Source organism: Malaclemys terrapin, chromosome 4 (genome assembly GCF_027887155.1).
Source record: "Malaclemys terrapin pileata isolate rMalTer1 chromosome 4, rMalTer1.hap1, whole genome shotgun sequence".
Taxonomy (NCBI): domain Eukaryota; kingdom Metazoa; phylum Chordata; order Testudines; family Emydidae; genus Malaclemys; species Malaclemys terrapin.
The window spans coordinates 28,017,793-28,037,678 of NC_071508.1; the positions used below are offsets into that span (position 1 = coordinate 28,017,793).

At 47.6% G+C, this 19,886-nt stretch overlaps 1 protein-coding gene across 1 annotated transcript in view; it reads right to left on the reverse strand.

The window, feature by feature from the left end:
• PKP1 (plakophilin 1) overlaps positions 1-19,698 on the reverse strand; it is a 53,575-nt gene extending 33,877 nt beyond the window's left edge. Inside the window, exons 1-2 of the mRNA XM_054025866.1 lie at positions 19,355-19,698; positions 10,558-10,658 (exon numbers count right to left, since the gene is read on the reverse strand). Of these exons, the coding sequence (XP_053881841.1) occupies positions 10,558-10,658; positions 19,355-19,553 (300 nt within the window). The 5' untranslated portion in view covers positions 19,554-19,698. The remainder of the gene's footprint in view (positions 1-10,557; positions 10,659-19,354) is intronic.
• Positions 19,699-19,886: the final 188 nt, after the last annotated feature.

The following is a 19,886-nucleotide window of genomic DNA, read 5'->3' on the forward strand; positions in this document are numbered from 1 at the left end:
GACTCTAACACTATTCTATCCTTCCCATTGCTTGCTTTGTCCTTATTAACTCTTTTTATCCATCTTCCACCCTGACAGACACACTAACCTGTATGTGAGAATTCCCCAATAGAGGTCCAAAATGGGGCCCATGCGGGGAAAACAGGATGGAGTTATACATTAAAGAAGGAGTGAATGATTAGCTCATGCCAATGATAACGTTTGAAGTTTTGGAACAATGAGGTGAAATTTCTTAAGAAATGCCAGGGATACGCCAGCAAAACGCCACCGTATTTAGTTCAAAGAAATGGGCCCGATTCTGATCTGTTACACTGGTGCACATCCACAGTGACTTCAGTGGAGCTACTCCAGATTTGCCCCAGTGTAACTGACCTCAAGAACTGGCCTGAGATTCTGTTGCAACAACACCACTTCTGGATGCTAACTTTGGCATCTGCCTCTTGGAGGGCTGAACTTGGCAGAGGCTTGGGAACGTTGCCAGATAGGAAAGGGGGTGCTAAGGTGTTTTACTCCATGTAAAAAACAAAACAAAACAAACCCAGGCAGTTAGGACAGCTTTCCTGACAGACAACTAGCAACACTGGAAATCCTGGCCCATTCCTCTTACAGCGTAGTGGAATCTGCATCGTCAGGATACCCATGTGGACACAGCCTTCGGTCCCAGTTACGCAGCTTTCCTGATCAGCAGAAGATGCCAGTGGGATACTAATGCTGCTGCTAAGGCAGTGGTATTGTGAGGAGGCCCCGCAGCCATGCTGCAGGCCAGAAAAAACAGAGCCTTTGTCCGCTGCCTGCTCAGTGCTATTCTAATCTAGCCAGGTTCTTCTGCCATGCCCATCGCCATTGTGTCTGAGCCCCTGGGCAGGGAAAGTTGCGAGACACATTGCCCCGACGGCCATAGCCAGTGCCTGCCTTTGACACTGGCTCCATCTCTTAAATCCCCATCAACAGCCATTACAGGGCAAGGCCCTGAGCTCCTTGCTCAGCCCTACAAATGCTCATGGAAGTTGGGAAGCTACACCCTGAGATCCTTCCGTGGGGCTAACGCTGCTCTCAGTTCCATCAGTATAAATCTGGAGTGACTCCGGAGTGACTCTGCATCACTGAGGACAGAATCTAGTTTTCATGTTCACTCAGTCCTAACCCAGGCAAACTCCCATAAAAGATGAACAGAAGTCTTCAAAATTTGGCCCACCAGCATTGAGTGGCTTAAGGGTCAAACTGGTTCCTCACAGGACAACCCCATTAGGCAGGGTTCCTAATTCCACACGTCCCAGTTGAACTGCACTCTACTGAACAAAGGGAGCGCTCCCTTTCTCTGCCTCCTCCTGTTCCTCTTCCAACTAAGCCAAGCTTTGGCCTGATTTGCCCTGAAAGAAAAGGGCAGGGGAAGAGATGACTTGGTAACTTACTGGTCAGCTACAGTGAAGAGGAACTGGGGAATGATGAACCATTGTCATGGGCCCCCATCCAAACCCTCCCTATGAATTCTGGGATGGGATAAGCCACAGCACTGTACAAATTAGGGCTCTTTTGGAAACTCAGCGTCCGTGGTTGAGAGTGGGGCTATAATGTTGCCCTCCAGCTCAGAACAGGGCAGCTGCAGATTTTTACCTTATGAACTCCCAGCCCATCCTACACATAGGTGCTGAGTGGATTTGTTGAGAGACTCACTTCTCTGCTTTGGCCTCTGTTCTACCTGCACATAAGGCCTGATCCATAGTCAGTGGGAGTCTTTCCACTGACCTCCAAGGGCTTTGCATCAGGCCCGTACCGTACACAGCAACCTTCAGATAACAACTAGGGCCGTGCCACTTGAACGAAGTCTAGAATGGGAACAGCCCGGCAGCTGGCAGCATCTGCAGTAAAACTCATGCACTGGCTTCGGTAATGAGCTTCTCACCACACAACAGCTGTTTTCCCAGGAGTGTGCAAGAGGTTTCCCAACTACCCTGCCCCACCCAGATCGGAGCTGTGCTGACTTGCTGGTGAGGGCTCACTGTCTACCAGAAAAGAGTCTTCCCAAAAAAGGCAATAAGCTGGAATTCGCCATTCCAAGGACGGTGGGGAGGAGAGAGAGTTTATCAGCTAAACAACAACCGCCTGCCGGCCGTGCTAAAATGCAGGATGAAATAATTCCCCCACAACATACGTACCACGACAAACAGCGTGCACACGCCCCCATCCACACACCTCCCCTCATCTGCTCTCCCGGCAGACCCCCGATGTGAACACATTGACAAGAAAAACAGCAGCTTCACATCAATAATATGTTAAGTCCTTAATGGAAACATAATAGATAGTTGAATGGCTGCAGCAAAGGCCCCAGGGGCTCAACATCTCTGCCAAATTGCTGACAGCTCCTCAAAATAATCCTAGCAGCGTCAAACCCGACATTGACTCATGAAGGGAAGCCATAGCAAGGAGTGGGGGGGGATGCTGAGTCAAACAATCTGCTGCTTCTTTATTCCACCCAGCCCCTAGAGATCACATACCCTTGAGAGCTTGCACAGAGCAAAGGTGATCATGGCTAGGCAGGAGAGAATGAGCCAAGCCACTCCTGAGATGTCAGAGCCTCACCCACTCTAACTGCATCATTCCTAGCAGCTAGACTCTTCCCAAGGGTCACTGTGGAGGGTCCCATCTCTACATATGATGTATCCGTGTAAAATGTAATACTGAGATGGCTTTGGTCAAAGGCCATCTCCCTGGGGCCACTAACTATTGGTGCATGGGTGGCATTAGCCACTGGATACAGCAAAGTCTTCCCCACACGGCCACCACTGGTTGATGGAAGTTGTCACAGGGCTGCTCCTCAGCGAGGCTCTCTGGTGCAATACTAAGCTGATACTCCTTGCTGAAGCTGTTACCAGAGTCCATCTTATACACCAGGGCTCTCAAACGTTTGTCCTGATGACCCCTTTCACATCGCAAGTCTCTGAGTGCGACCCCCCCCCCTTATAAATTAAAAACATGTTTTTATATATTTAACACCATTATCAATGCAGGAGGCAAAGCGGGTTTGGGGTGGAGGTTGACAGCTTGCAACTCCCCATGTAATAACCTCGCAACCCCCTGAGTGGTCCCAACCCCCAGTTTGAGATCCCCTGTTATACACCCACCTGTCTCCCTCATGTGTATAGCACTTTCCTCATTGCACACAGAGATCCTCTGAGATGCTGGACGTCCTGTGCTGTGCATTCGAGTAGTGTGTCCACAGCAGGTTTGTGTTTGTTCGAAGGCAAACGACATTTGAGTCCTGCCACCCATTCCCCAGCTTGAATTCAAACTTCTGCTGACTAGCAGGCGTATTATGATGATAACACCAGCTGCAGGCAGCTAGCTCAGACCTCCAGAGGAGCTAAGAGAGCCCACTTATTATCAGGAACCTTTAGTCTAGACCCCTTAGCCCATCAGTGTTGATCCTGTAAGAGGCCTGTATTGAAGCATATGATCAAAACCCTCCACCCTTCCCTAGGTCCTACTATTTCTCCTTCCTGGAAGGCACCACCGTAAAGAGAAAGAGCTGCTGGTTGTCAGGTTCATTACACCCTGTATTCTAACTCTGACTGAGGAATAAGCACGTCCACCATAAAAGCAACAGGGTCCCCTCCAAACCGAGGAATTGCTCTGGCTTCCCTGATAAGCTCATAAGCTAACCAGCCCTGCCTTTGAACCACTCCAACAAGCAACAGGGGAAGGTCCTCTTGCCTGCACGCCTACGTCAGTCAACTCAAGTTGCAGGGACGGAGGAGATATTTCCCCTGCTTGGATGCAGTGACATCCTCTCAGGATGAGCATAGGGGCCAAATCCCAGCTAAGTAGGCTCCAGCATGCCTCCTTCTCTCTCAGCTTAGAACTGGTCATTACAGTTGAACGGAGTTTCCTAACCACGCGGAATATCCTCTGCTGTCACACTGATCTGGGGCTTAGGGCCAGGTGGAGAGGATATCCAAAAATCAACAGCTGGCACAAGTGAGGGCGGGAACGCTGCTGAGTACAGGGCCTGATTCTCTACTCCCCTACACCAGATTTATGGAGAAGAGAGGACAATCGGGCCAACAGACTGGGTCAAATCCCCTCTCATTTACACTGGACTCTGGATCTGCCCTAGGTAGAGCTGAGCAAAGAACTGCTTTTTCGGTTTTCTGGCTGAACTGAAAAATACAAAAATTGTGTGGTTTCATTTGACCCCAAATAGTTTTCTCCACCCATTTTGGGGGGGGGAGGAGAAGGAGAAGGGGTTACCGTTGGTTTGTTTTAAACAAAGCTAGCTAAATTTCTAAATGAAACTTCATTTCAAAATGAAAGAATTGAAACATTTCATCTAGAAAATGTCAAAACAAAACATTTTGACTTGTTCAATTTTTCCCCCAGACAAAAGTATTTGCTGAATTTGACCCAAATACATGAATAGTTTCACTTGAACCAAAGCTGGATTTTTTCAGCAAATAAACTATTCACCTGAAAAATTCTGGCTGGCTCTAGCACTAGGATCACAGAGCAGTCTGGATCTATCTAAAATAAACAGTTGTTATATACATATCTGAGCACAGTGTCACCAGCTGTCCCCCACCCCCTATGCCAGTTTCCTGGTCATAGCAAAGAGAGGACCAAAATATATTCGTGAATTACAGCAGACGTTGATTGCGCAAAGGAGATATACAACCTAATGAATGTAAAGAACATTCAGGGAGCTCCCCTGGAACCAAACCCAATAATATGGGGTGGGAGAAAAGGAGCAGTGAGGGGACAAACAGAGAGAATGTGCTGATTATAATTACCCTTGTTCTCCTTTATCATGTGGTGTTTCTTGGTTGGGAATTCCACTGGTTTGTACAGTCATCCAAGATGATTGCTCATGTGCGCGCACACACATACTCACATTGGATCAGACAGAGAGTACAGGTCACCAAAGAATTGGTCCGAATCAGTTTTTTTTCTCTAAAATGCACCTAAATTGATCACTTAATTAACTCCAAGTGTGGGCTTGGTGCCTCACCTGCAGTGTTCTCGATCTAATGTCTATCCATCTGTCCATCCAATCCAGGGTGATCGTAACATATAATAAGAGAATCCGAGCACCAAAGGTAGCTCTGAGTAATGGCATTCCACACTCGGATTCACCTTGGCCAGAAACTGAGGGCTGCCTCATGAGATCTTGTGGGGAATGGAATGAGCAGCAGAGTAAAATTGATTAAGGATGCTTTGTTCACCATCTGGACTAAGGGGAACCAACTCTGGAGCAGGAGAACATGTGATTATGCAGTTTATGCACCCAAGACCCCTTTCTCCACTTAGCAAGAATCATGTTATTTTTCCTCTTTCCATTACGTTGGTATCACTTGGGTGAAGCCAGATGGTCCAACACTTCCTCTGGGGAATAGGCTTATTTGAGGATTAACAAAGGGGAATAAATCATTACTTCCCATGCACACCTACTATAGATCCCAAGTCCATAATACTGGGATCTGAACTTCTCCAAAGCTTGTGGGTGTTTGTCCAGAGTTTTAGTCCAGCCTCATGTCTAGCTTTATTATTTTTTTAAGAATGCAGAGCAGGACTGGCAAAGCCCAGAAATTGCCCCTGAAAATGGGAAATGAGGCAGAAAATCATGACTCATTCCACACTGCAAGTTTTGCAAAGCTCCATACGAAAGCACAACCAGAGTCCCCACACAGCAATCTCACTGTGAGACTTTCTGCTTTTCCTACAGCAGCTCCGCACAGCCCTGTCCTTCCCTGAGCAGTACAGATTCACTCAGTGAGTTCAGAATTTCCTACAGTCCTTACCAGCAGAGCAGAAGATCTACTGCAATACTGCCTAAACTTGTAGCTCTGGAAAGCTGAGGTCCTCCTAGTCCCATTGACTCAATGGAAGTCCCTCGTATCCTGCTAGGGCCCTAAGTTTGAGTCTGAAATTCTCATCACCCCTACAAAACGAGCTTAGAAATCCAAGCCTAGTCCCTAGGGGCCATTGATCCATACAAAAATACAATGAGGAAGGGGGCTGAGGGGCAATGGCAGAGTTGCGAAGGTAGAGGAGCTCTCAGAGTCAGAACTTCCCTGACCAGCCCAGGAGTCAATCCCTTTTCTTCACAAGCAGTAAAATCCACCCACATCTAAATTAACAAGTGTGTCCAGAGCACCATTTCTCAGTCCAGGATTGCAAAGCACTTTGGGATCATTAATTAAGTCACATAACACCCACAGGGGGTAAGTAAATATGTATCATTATCCCCATTTTACAGATGGGGAAACTGAGTCATGGTGCGTCACAAAACAATATTCATTATTATTATTATGGTTAACAACATTTAGTCCTGTTATGGTGCTTTTCATGCACAGACCACAAAGCACTTTACTAAAAGGGGAAGAATCATTATCATGTTCCCCATTGAGCAGATGGGGAAACTGAGGCACAGAGCGGCAAGGAGACTTGTTCAAGGTTGCACAGCAGGTCACTGCCAGCACCAGAAATTGAACCCAGATCTCCTGATTTGCTTTTCAACTCCAAGACACCTCCACACACACACTCCAGTGGCTGGGTGTTTCTTGAATTCTGCATCTCAGAACGCAATCTCTTTATTATCCAGCTCTGATTTTTTTTTTTTTTTTACTCACTATCAGTTTGTTTATTTCTAGAGCAGCAGACAGCAAAAAGGAAATGATGCCGTATAAACATGTTGAGACCAAGTCTCTCCCAGGCCGCAGGGGAAAGCTGTGGCAATGAAATATGACTGGGTCCCACCCTGAGTGATGGGTGGAGAACACCCTTGATCTTGCTTGTGAAATGAAGTGGTTGCTGCCTGTTAACACAGCACGGCAAGGAGAACACTTGCAAAAGCAGCAAAAATATATTGCTTCTCCAGAGACGCTCATCCCCTCCCATCCACTTCTGTCGCAGGCAGAGGCAACTTTCATCTAGTTCTGTGATGGTTCAACTTGCATTGGCCAGGGAAGCAACTGTTAAACTTGCAGCTATTCTGAAGGATGCAAAACCTTGGATCTGGACTCATGGATCTGGGTGCCTGGGTGTGTGGCTGTATGAAACAAACAAAATTCCCTTTCTTTAAGAAATATGCCTCAAGCATCCTTTTTTCTCCACAGATGTTTCAGTAGCAACAAATAATGACCTTGATCCTGAAATCCGAACTCAGGTAAAACTCCTGTTGAAGTCAGGGAGAATTTTGCCTGCAGAGAGAGTGCAGGATTGGGGATAACAAAGCCATATTCCATGGTCTGCTAAGGCCCATTCTGCACTGTAGCTGGCGGAGAACTCAGTCTGAGCAGGGGGACTCTGCTGGAAGAAAGCTGGTAGCTGGAGCTCTGCCACCTCCTGCACCAGTTGCTCCCACAAATGTAATGAGTTTGAGGGTCTCAGTACAGTTCCTACTGGAGAAGTGTTACAAAAGGGCACTTACTCATTAGTGTAATAACAGGCACTAATTTACCTCCTGTTAGCATCATCATCGGACAGACCAAAGCGTTAACGGGTCATGGACAAAGCCCTGGCTGGGATGATTTAGTTGGGGTTGGTCCTGCTTTGAGCAGGGGGTTGGACTAGATGACCTCCTGAGGTCTCTTCCAACCCTGATATTCTATGATTCTATAGACACCGACTTATGGCCTCCTTCATAGGATGGCCAGCTGTGTGTCTCATTTGCAGAGACAGAGCACTCTGCTGCCTTGTATGTACCCATTCATGGATAAGCGGAGCACTCCAGCCTGTAGGGCTGTCAATCCAGCACCTTGCATTCCCCAAAACATTAACGTAAAAGAAAAAACTATGGGGGAGGGCAACATCAGCAGGGAAAGGCAATCGCAGGCCTATAAGGGTCTTTTGCTCTGCTAGTTATAATATGGGACTTCTGCTCCAAGCATTCCTTCCCCTTTCTGAATCCTCTGGGTCAAACGCTGGTACGCTGGCCAGTTCAGTACAACAGCTGCAGCAATGATGAGTCTCTTGCCGTCAATAGGTCTGTGATCACCAAGCTGGGGAAGTGGTGGCAACCTCTAGGTTCAGGACTGACATGCAAGCTGCCTGTAGGTGCATACAGTACCTGCAAGGGCCTCTCACAGGCTCCCGGTGCGTGACTCAGAGCTCACTGTGTGGCGTGGCTCCATGAAGCCATCAGCGAAATGAGATCACACAATTCACCACGCCTATGGCGTGATGATGAAACATACAGAAGGGCCCACATTCACCTAAACACAGGTCCTCTCTCTGTCAGAACAATCCAATATACTGCTGTTGTACCATGGGTCATCAGCAGGAATAGAACCCAGGACTTTCATCATCAAAAGCCTCTACCAAGGGAACACCAAAGGAGAGCACCCTAGAGCCAAGATCTGATGCCCTCACTCGGGTTGAATACTACCATATTCCATGAGCGATCCAATCGATTTCAGTAGGGCCAAGTGCAGAGCAAGGTACTACGCAGCAGGAGTGAGGATATCAAAATCTGGTCTTTATTAATAAATAACGTGCAGGCTTTTATCTATGTGTGCCAGCCACTAGCGGGAGACATGATCACACACGCTTATCGAGACTGCATCACATAGTAAAATGAGATACAAGGGAAAACCCAGGAGCAACAATGCAGATTCTCCAGGTAAAGAAAACTGCAGAGGAAAGAGAATAAACCAGTAACACGCAAACTACGGGCCATCCAGCAACTCCATGTACTTCCTAGATAACCTCTCTTATCACCAAAGAGACATTGGTTAGAATCAGTGATTCAAGGTCACCTACCAACAAGAACAGTATTTAGAGTGCAAATTCTTCTGGGCAGGGACCATATCTTATGGTAGAGGATAGAGAAGGATTTCCTTTAGTACTTTTCATACTCTGGGGAGAGACAATCAAGGCTTGCAAGGACTATAATGGATCACTGTCCCAACGTTTTGTCTGGACTCAGTGCAAAACCATAAGTGATGCCATGTTCTTATCACTGCCCTGCTAGCTCAAAAAGCTTTTAAGACTTCACAGAAACGATAATTCTAATCAAGACATGAAATGTGTTAAGGAAATTGCCCCTCAAAAACAAAATTAGATCTTATTATTGCCACCTTTTCCATTTCTTAAAGTAGAGGAAATGCAAATGGGAGACACACCTGCATAACAGAGTCTAGACATTTTATGAGTTTCAAGCAAACTTGCAGACAGAGCTCAAAGTTAGCTGAAAACAGGTGGTGGTGGTAGTTGGGTGTGGTGGTGGTGGTGATGTTTGTATTCCTTTAATACCTCTAGGGAGCAAGCAGAATGGAAAAAGAAGTTCCCCTGTCTGCATGTAGTGTGCAATCTCATGGGCCCAAGCAGATTTAGGCCTGGGATTACATGTTCAAAAGCACCAATGTAACCAAAGACTCAGCACCGTTTTCAAAAGTGACCAAGGAACTTAGGACCCTCACTGAAAGTCTATTGGACTCAGGCACTTTGGGAAACTGTACCCATGGTCTGCAACTGGAGAAGAGACCTTCAGGGACCGGCCAGGTCAATAGTGAAGTAGTGCCCAGCTGCAATGCTAGGGGGCACTGCGCTATTGCTGGTGCCATCTTTGGGAGAAGATGTAACATGGAAGCCCTGATCATTCCCAGTCATCTCATCCGCCTTTTTCCAAGAGGACTCTGTGACTCTGAACCCTAAGTCCTAACTCTAACCAGCTCTGAGTTTGGGGATAGGTTTGCGTTCAGATCTGACCCATGAGTTCATTGCTATTCGCCACTCAGGTCAAATACACACTCATGGTGGCCACAGCTCTTGTTGTTCAGCTGGTGCTGGCTAGGGGATATGGAGGATCATTCAACAAAGCAAATCACAGAGGATATGAACTGGCATCTAAATTGTAACCAGCCTTTGGCTTTCACCAGCCAACAAAGACACAGCATTTATTGCAAATGTGCAGAGAAGAAGCAAGAACAAAGCTAAATAAGTGGAGATCTAAACCCCCAAACTGCCAGCCGCACCCCTAGAGTGTTTTTATGCAATGGCCAAATCACAGAAAAGTATCACCGGGCTTTGTAGGGTGCTGAAAATACCACACAGGTGATGCTGGATTCAGTGCTGTCAGCTTTGCTAAATAGAGGGCTCTGAAATGCAGCATTTCCTCCTCAGTCAGAGCAATTAGGCGGGGCAACAGTTTAAGTGAGACCTTCCTACCTATCCCCCACACACCTGTCGCTGAATCTTTCCCTCATTTGCAGAGATGAGCCCGAAGCAAAATACTAGATCCAGTTTCAGAAACAAGTTTTCTTGAACCTACCCCTGTAATGGCCCCACACCATCCACCCAGCAGCAGAGGAGAGTTCTGATCCAGATTGTGAACTGTTGAGACCCAGGCTTGTTGCACTGCCCAAACAAATTTGTTACCTCCATTCTTAGGGAACAAGGTAACTTCCTCCCTCACCCGCCTAGAACATCTGGAGGCTGTTGATGTCCATCTTACTCTTGTCTCTACGGCACCGTTGGCTCCCCATATTGACCAGCAGTCCATTCCTATGGACTCTCATGCTCTGTACACCCCAACAGCAAGGCACAGAGAAAAGAACACCTTACCGGATACCCCCAGTTGCTGTTTCCTGTCTGGGCTTTGGCATAATAGCTGCCCCGGGCAGTCCCATAGTTGACGCCATCAGCCAAACCATCATACATGGAACCTGCAAGCAAAAGAACAACATTAGGAATGGAAAACTAAGCTCCTATGTGGTTTGCATGTGGGACATGGAGTTCTTTGTTCTCTGATGGGTCAAGGTCTTCCCCACTGGCCTCCAGAGAAGGACAATGGATGTATCATAAATCAGGGGGAAGAGAAGCCCTTTCTCAATGGACATGGCTGCATACGGCTAGAAGCCCCTTCTGAATAGTCATTCAGAAAGGAATAAAGGGCAGGAGAGGGGTGATCCAACCTTCCAGTCACCTCTCAGGACCAGATTCTTCCACCTTTTCTTGTGCTGGGTAGTGCCTTGCTCTGAGAGCAGTCCCATGAATTTCAACTAGTCATTGTGAATCAAGGAGACACACTCTGGCCCTTAGCTAATGGTGGTGGAAATGGAGTTTAGAGGTTCAGTTCTGTCCTTATCCAAATCTCTTAGATCAAGAAGAAACCCTGCAGGTTTTCTAATCAGCCACCGCATAACCCAGCCCAGAAGCATGAACTTCTCAACAGCCTACAACTGACCAGCCCTGCTGTGTAAAACCTCTTTCCATCTACCTCCCACTGGCAAACTCTAGTAAGGGAATCCTTGCTTCATTTCTCCAATTTCCCTTTCCTTCCAAAAGCCTTTTATATGAGGTGACATTGATCATTAAGAACAAAGATTAGAAGAAGTATTAACTATCCTCCAAGCTGGAACTCCATTGCACTTTGTGACAGCACAATACAGTGTGAGTTAATAAGACCTACATTTTTGAAAGTGCTCACTAATTTTGGGTGCCCAAAATGAGACATCTGAGGCCTGATTTAAGGAAATGTAAATACCCACTGACTCCAAATGATGGAATTCCACGGGAGTGCTAGGTGCTCAACACCTCTGAAAATCAGGCCCAAAGCATCTCAATGTGAGCACCCAAATTAGCAGGCACTTTTGAAAATGTAGCCCCTTCGTCTCTTAGTAGAGATGGTCCTAAACTGGAATTTTCTTTCAACAGGAAATTCTGGAAAAGAATTTGTTCCATTTCAGAATGAAAAAGCAGAATTTCAAAATTTCATGCGAAAGGGAAATCTGAAAACACTTCATTTTGAAAATTACAAAAGAAATTTGAGCCTGGAAGCCCAAGCTCTGTGGTCCCTGGCCCAGCCGTGGCTGCCAGAGCTTCTAGGCTCTCTGTCAGTCTGGCTCACAGGGAACCAGAAGCCAAGAAACCCTGGGAGCCTTAGCTGAGGCACTCCCAGGCTCCCAGCTCTGGGGCAGGGAGCCTGGAAGCCTTGGTGTCCACAGCCCCAGGCCAGTCTGCATGGCTGGCTGTCCCAGAGTTGTAGACTCTGGAAGACCTTGGCTCAGCATCCCTCCTGGTGAGCTGGTAGGAAACCTGGCAGATTTCTGATGGAAACCTGCCTACGGTTCATCTAAAGTTCACTGAACCCCATACGTTTCCATGAAACATTTTGTGTTATAGAAACAGGCATTTGTTGATAAAGCCTCGATTCATCAGAAAATGCATCATCAGCTCTCTTTCTCCCTCTTACTTGACTGTTTGGTGTGCCAACTCTGAGACACCCTGCAGTCATTCACATGGAGCTGTTCCTCTTCAAAGTGCCTTACAGCCACTAATGCCAAGATCCTCAAAGGCATTTAGGCTCCTAACTTCTAACTCATTAGTAACGCCCACACTGGGTAATGAAAGACCACGGCGCAGGTGAGTGCTCCAGCCCAACCCGCCTCTGGAAGCTGGCACATTCTAGTCACCACTCCCGGCCAGAGCAATAGCATGGATGATGACCATGGCCATGTATCGGGGGTAGCCGTGTTAGTCTGTATCTACAAAAACAACAAGGAGTCTGGTGGCATCTTAAAGACCAACAGATTTATTTGGGCATAAGCTTTCGTGGGTAAAAACCTCACTTCTTCGGATGCATAGAGTGAAAGTTACAGATGCAGGCATTATATACTGACACATGGAGAGCAGGGACTTACTTCACAAGTGGAGAACCAGTGTTAACAGGGCCAATTCAATGTGATCATCCTAGGCTGGAGCAATGTACCAGAGGTGGAGAAACACTGATCCAGAAGAGGTAGGAGAAATTACCCAGAATGGTCATCAGCAGGGAAATCTTCCCCTGACTCCTCTGTGCCGATGTCTAGACTGAAGATTCCATTGTCCATTAAACTCAAGAGGTTCGGAGAGTAATGTCTCTAGAACCAATTCTTAATTTGGGCCAGATCTTGCCAGGGCTGAGCCCCGGCATCTCTAGGCTTCATAGTTCATAGCCCTGGCACCTCTGAGTTTGGCAGGTCAGAGCCCCGGCATCTCTGAGTTTGGCAGGTCAGAGCCCCGGCACCTCTGGGCTTGCTGCATCAGTTATGAAAGTGAAAACAATTGCTTGAGCCCCGGCACCTCTTTCACTACAAATTAAGCACTGACCAGAACCCTATTAATTTCTCTATAACCCAACTCATTTAATCCTTATTCATTTCCAAAGGACTTTCCTATAAGGGCTGTATTGGCAAAGAGAGTGGCAAGATGTGTGGATGGATGTACGGCACACTGGCATTGCTCCGTTTGAGTACTTCCCCACTCTATGCATTCCCTGGCACAATTCCCCAGGTTGATTTCAATAGGGCAGGTTGGTGCTGGAGGGTGAAGGAGTAGGGTGGGACATGAAACTATGGGTTTAACCCATGCGATTCTCCCCGGTGGTACGTGTTTTCTAACAAAGCCGGCACTAGGGACAGATCCCTTGGCCCCAGTTGCCTGGAAATCATTTCTTAGCTAACACTCTCCTGATCTGTGCTCATGTCCAATAACACCGAGAGTAGAGCTTCTATGCCTTCCTCCCTTGCCCACTTCCCATGCAGTTCAACAGCTCCCCTTTTTGTAAAAGGACCACTCACTGCAGCAAAAATCAGCCGACTCACAGAGCTGCAGGCTGGGAACTTGCTGCTTCATTCAACTTCATCACAAGGGTCAGGCGAAAACTCCATTAACTAAAAGTAAGGGAGGGGTGGAGCCTGGCTCCATCCCATAATGCTCTGTGTAACCCAGCTAACCATATCACAACTACTTCACTACACACTCCTGAGTACAGGAAGGGTTTGGTGCTCAAGGCAGGTCATGGGCTTATCTGACCCTCACTGTTTTTGGGACAATTTCCCCCTCCCCTCCTTTTTCATAAGGACCTTCTTAATTTGCCCTGAGCTGCAGCAAAACAGTTTCTTTCCCTAGCTGAGCATCACCCTGAGTCATTCATGATTGATGCTCATCAACGGACAGAGTGCTAAATGCTTATTGAATCGGGTCACCAGTCAGCAGAGTTGCAAGGTCACCACCTGCCAGGCTGACAGATATTGTCTCATCGTTTCTTTGCAGTCCCCCCGTCTGTCTGTAATACTTAGTATGTAAGCTGTTTGGGGCAGGGACTGTCTTTTTGTTCGGGGTCTGTACAATGCCTACACAATGGGATCCTGTCTAAACTCCTAGGTACTCCGATAATACAATACAAATAATAAATAAGCCCCTTTGATGCACATCTTTGCTTTCATTGTGTAGCTTCCTTACTATGGGCTGGAGTCTCAAGGAATTTTGCATCACGGACAGTTCGCCCCCTCCCCGTGAGATTTAATGATTGGCTTTATTACTGAGAATTTCTGTGGCATATACAGCACCAAAAGTGCTATGCTCTTTAAAGCCTGGGGTGTGAAATCTGCATTCTCTACTGTCATGGAATTGTGGCCCTCAGCTACTAGAACTGGACAGGAAATTCAGCTTCCATGCAAGAGAGCATCATTTCCGTGGGGTGGGGGGAAATCAATGTAAAACATCAGCCTCATATTGTCCTGTCCTACTTAAGCAGTTGATGCTTCAGTTTATCGTGGGCGGGGGCTTTGATACTGGCAATCAGTGGATAGGAGAGAAGGACAATGTGGGTCTCCCATAATCTGCCTTTCCAAGTGGAGGTGGCTGTTGTGCATCCCAGATCTCGAGGCTCTGGAAGTGAAAACCAAAGTCTCCTGGAAAATGGCATGGCGAGGGGTGGAAAAGGGAGAGTACCAAGGAAAATCCCCAAAGGAGGAGCATTTCTGGAACCCTTCATTGCTACTGGGAAATCCACTGGTCCTGCTCACTGGGGAAGAGCCTACACTTGCCCCCAGAAGTATTATGACCTAATAGTTCAATGTGCGCTGTACACCATTTATTTTAGTCCAGCAGTTAATTCGATCTTTACAATGCACTTGGACTGAGCCAGAGTCTGGGTAAGCCAGAGGGTTCCTAGTGGCAGGGAGAGACACGCCATGAAGGACCACGCCCTCCACAGGGTAAATTGGCATAGCTGTACCAACTGTACTGGAACCATTTGTATAGTGGGGGGGCTGAGAGCCATTGAACCAACTGTAAGCCTGCATATGATGGAAACCACTTCAAGCCAGGGGGTGCGGCAGCCCCCCTACTTCCAGCACCTGTGAGCTGCACTGAAGTCAACAGCAGAGATGTTGATTTACACCACCTGAGAGCTGGGCCACAGCATTCTAGTGTGCAGCTGTACACACTACAGGTGACGGTGAACAGAGAGGTGCTGGCAGGAGCGGGCTCAGGGCTGGTTAGACTGCTGTACGGACCTCTATCATTCCTTAGTATGTCTTTCGGGTCTGCCCCTGCAAACTCTGGGTCCTGCTGACAGACTCTTCAGTGGGGCTGCCCATGTGACTCAGGGCTAGTTGCAGTGAGTACGAGTTGCAGGAATGCCCTTAGTCAATGGAAGTTAATCAGATTCCTCGCAGGCAACCTTACGTTAAGCAGGGCTAAAAGGACGGATGGAGGGATAGGGGAGGAGATAAGCTATGTCAAGGGAGCAGTTTTTCCATTTTCTTTGCAGATTCAGAAGGTTCCCCCCACCCCAAACCTTATCCATGCAGCAAAAATAATCTATTTCAAAAATGCAAAGTGACATCACAGGAATAAACCACAGCCACACAGTGAACAATTAACAACCCAGGAACCCAGACCATAGTAAGGGAATGGGTGTATATTAATCTCTTTCATTTAGCGTAGAGCAGCACAACATGAACCAATGGCTGGAAGTTGAAGCCAGACAAATTCAAATTAGAAATAAGGAAGGTGTTAGCCATTGGAACAAACTAGCAATGGGTAGCGATGCATTCTCCAGCTGTTGAAGTCTTCATCTCAAGACTGGATACCTCTCTAGAAGACATGTCCTAGCCAAACACAAGTTATTGTGCTCAATGAAGGGCTAATGGGATGAAATTTTATGGCCCGTGTTATGGCTTTAAAAAAAAAATCAACGTATCTTGATTTTAACAGCTCTGGAGTATGCAAAATCCTCTATCCAGCCACAACAGAGATTGGCAATGGGCAGCAACAGAGTAAGCTTCCCACACTCGCTACCACAGCAGTGGGAGCTGTAGAGACCCGTCCCAGGATGAGAGAGTTCATTTTCCATGGCCCACTCATTCACTGGCCTCTCTGCACAAGGTGGTCACAGAGTCGCTGTTGACGAAGACACCTGCTCGCTCAGAATCAGCCTGATTTGGGGTGGAATTTTCAAAAAGCACCTCATTTTAGGACCACAAGCCCCATTGACTTTCTACGAGCTCCTGGGTCACGTAGGATCTTTTGAATAATCCCACACTAATCCAATTCCTTTCAAGTGACTTTGCTTTGAGATTCCACCCCCGCCGCACCCTCTAGGGAACTTTGGGATATCTGCTCTGTCTTCTGGGACCTTGTGCAATTTATATGTCATGTGACGAACCCAGCACAATGTTGGGTGCCATAAAACAAAATGCTATTTAGTCCCTGAATAGACATGGAAGAATCAAAAAGCAGAAAATGTCCCATAGTCGATGTTTCCTCAATATCTTGGCCAAGAATATCCAAGGTGATTACCAACAATTAGCCAAATTTTCAACAGCAGCCAGATGTGAAGCCTGGATTTAGGAGCCTATCTACCTAAACAAGGGGCCTGGTTTTCTAAAGCACTGAGTGCTCTGCAGTTCCCATTGAGATCCATGGGAGCGTTGGGTGCTCAGCACTTTGGAAAATCAGGGTGTTTATTGGATCAAATCCTCAAGGGCAATTCTGTTTCAGCATGTAAATATCTGCCCAATTTCTCCACACACTTTTTGCATGGCACCTGCTCCTGCCCATCAGCCGTACGCTGAATCCCCAGCAGAGCTGTAGCAAAGGTGTAGGGCAGAATCGGCCCTGACGTCTGCAAAGATTTCTGCCTACAGTTGAGGCGCTAGTGGTGAACAGCGACCATAGCATCACTAACTGGCAAAGTTGTCTCAGTCCCTGCCTCTTCATCCAGCACCTACTGTCAGCCTGGTTTGTTTCTTATTCTACCAGGTCCTGAGACCACAAAGCCTTAAGCGATAGAAGTGAGAGGAGCTAGGAACAGATTTACACATGACCACATCTTCCAGTTACCTCTGTGATTAGCACTTTCAGCTGGCACAGACAAGCTTGCCTCTGCCCTCTTCAATACCAACGCCCTGGCTCCCACAATCACAGCAGCCACAGAGTCATATACTGCCATCCTGGCATAGTATGGGGTATTGCATACACACGCTCCTCCACAAAGCTGCTACATCCCTTGTGCTGTGGGTTCGGCATGCAAAGGAAAGAGTTTGATGGGGCTTAGGAAGCCAGCTGGAACTGTATAAACCTCTTGACCCCTACCCCAAACTCCACAATGCAGCCCCACTTCTCCTCGGAAGCCAGCCCTACATTTGAAGTCAAGTGCCACTGTAACCTAGAATCTTTGGAAGAGGCACAAGGATATTTGACCCCTCTCATATTTGAGTCCACCTAGACCAGGAGTCGGCAACCTATGGCATGTGTGCCAAAGGCATCACGCGAGCTGATTTTCAGTGGCACTCTCAGTGCCCGGGTCCTGGCCACCGGTCCGGGGGGCTCTGCATTTTAATTTAATTTTAAATTAAGCTTCTTAAACATTTTTAAAAGCTTGTTTACTTTACATACAACAATAGTTTCGTTATATATTATAGACTTATAGAAAGAGACCTTCTAAAAACATTAAAATATATTACTGGCACGCGAAACCTTAAATTAGAGTGAATAAATGAAGACTCGGCACACCGCTTCTGAAAGGTTGCCGACCCCGACCTAGACATATCAGCCTTGAGATTCTCACAACCTTGCAAAGCCAGTCCAGATCCTCAAGGGTTGAGCAGAGACCTTCGCATGTCTCATTCAGCGTCAGTATCACTCATCCTTCCTGCTAACACCTCACTATCCTTCCATCACAGCTGGACATCTTCTCCCCAGGAGGACATGTCCCAGCTTTGCCGCTCTTTCGGCAGGAGTGAAATCCAGATCGCAAGGCCACTGGAAATCACAAGCACAACCGAGACCGGAATAACTCGGTGCAGTGAATGGTGAGAGCGGCTCAGATGATCACCGAGGTAGGTGACCCAGTCACAGAATCCTTCCCGACACATGGACCATGCTACACGGCCAGGGAGGGGGGCAAGGTTTGGCTCTGAGGGTTTTTTGGGTTTTGTTTTTTTCCCCTCTGCTGGAGAATTTCTACAGTTCCCCAAAGGAAGAACAATGAAGCAAACTCTAAAGAGAAAGGATAGTCCAGGGCTCTTCAGTTCTTTTCCCATCTCTGCCACAGACTTGCTGTGTAACCATGGCTGAGTCGCTTTGCTTCTTGTACCTCACTAACTCTGTCTGTAAAATGTGTGCAATGCTGCTCACCTGCCTTTCTGTCAGGTTCAGAAAAGCGCTTTGAGCTCAGGTGCAAAGATGCAGTAATGAGCCGGGGGAGAGATGATTTTCACCTTTCAAATGTGATGGGGATTCCTAGTCTTCCTTCATCTCCTCTTAGGTGCTAACAAATCGACAGAGCAGCGATTGCTAGAGCAAGCCAGCCACAGACACTGAATATATCCTGTGATTTACAAGGTGCTGGCTCTCCACCACTCTAAACTCCTTAGCATGCCTGAGCTGCCCTGTATAAAGACAGCACATGTCTGGCTGGCTGCACTGAGCCCAGCCGGACTATTACAGGAAACATGTGTTGGGCTACTCACGGTCAGTGCTACTAAGCCTAGACTAGAGGGGGAGGAAGCCACCCAAAGGGCACAGAGCGGTGAGCCCAGATACAGAGCAGGTCATAAGACATTTGGCAAATAATCCAATTGTCAGGGAAATACGCAGAGGAAAATAGATCACTGTCTGGGAAGCGAAACACTTTATTTAGAGTCAGGGAACAAAGAGTTAATAATGCTTTGCACCTTCCATCTGATGCTGTCAAGGCATATCATGAAGATACATTAACTATGCCTCACAGCAAGCCACGAGAAGGGGATGATTGCCACTTTACATATGGGGAAATGGCAGCAGAGAGCGGGTAAAGTCACTGGCTCAGAATCACACAGCAACAGAGGCAGGGATTGAACCCAGAAGTCCTGACTCCTAGTCCTGTGCTAGCCATTCCAGATTGCCTGCCATTTCTTCTGGACAGAGAAATCCCAGCAGGCAACTCCAGAGAAACGGGCCAGCTTGTCAGCTATAGACAAAACCCAGCAGAACCAAATAGCCTAGATTACAAAGACCCCAAATACAAACCCACTGTGGGTTCTGAGGCAGCCCAGGGAGGGGGAACGTGAATCCCTTGCTACTCGGAGCGCGGCGGATGGGGTTTTACCTCGGTTGGAGTGCCCAAGGCTCGACTGAGAGGATTTTTGCTTCTGCCGTTTCACCGTCATCATCACTTGCTCCTGGACTCTCTGTTTTCCTGTGCCCCTAGTTTTCAGCTTGTGATCCGAGGGCAAGGCCAATGTAGAACTGGCCTGGTCTTGGAAACACTCATAAGCCAGGGCTGTTTTCAGCGGAGAGTGAAGCATGGCTGCAGATAGAGCGAGTGGACTGGAGCTTCACCTGACTGCACTTCAGAAAACACAACGGTAACAATTCTTGAGCTGGGGTTAAACCTCAAGAATCCCTCCTTGCCATACGTCCCTCTGCTGCTGGCTTCTCCGTGCTCCTTCCCCTGGCTCTCTGGCTGGGGTGTGAGCTGGCACGCCCTCCGTCAGACGGGATATACAGCCCCCTGCCTGCACACACCCACTCCGAGAGCACAGCGCGCTCAGCTCAGGTGCTGCAGGGCAGGCAGGTTTATTGCTGACCTTGATGCGATTGCGCTTTTTAAACTCATCACATAAATGCACCAGGCAGTA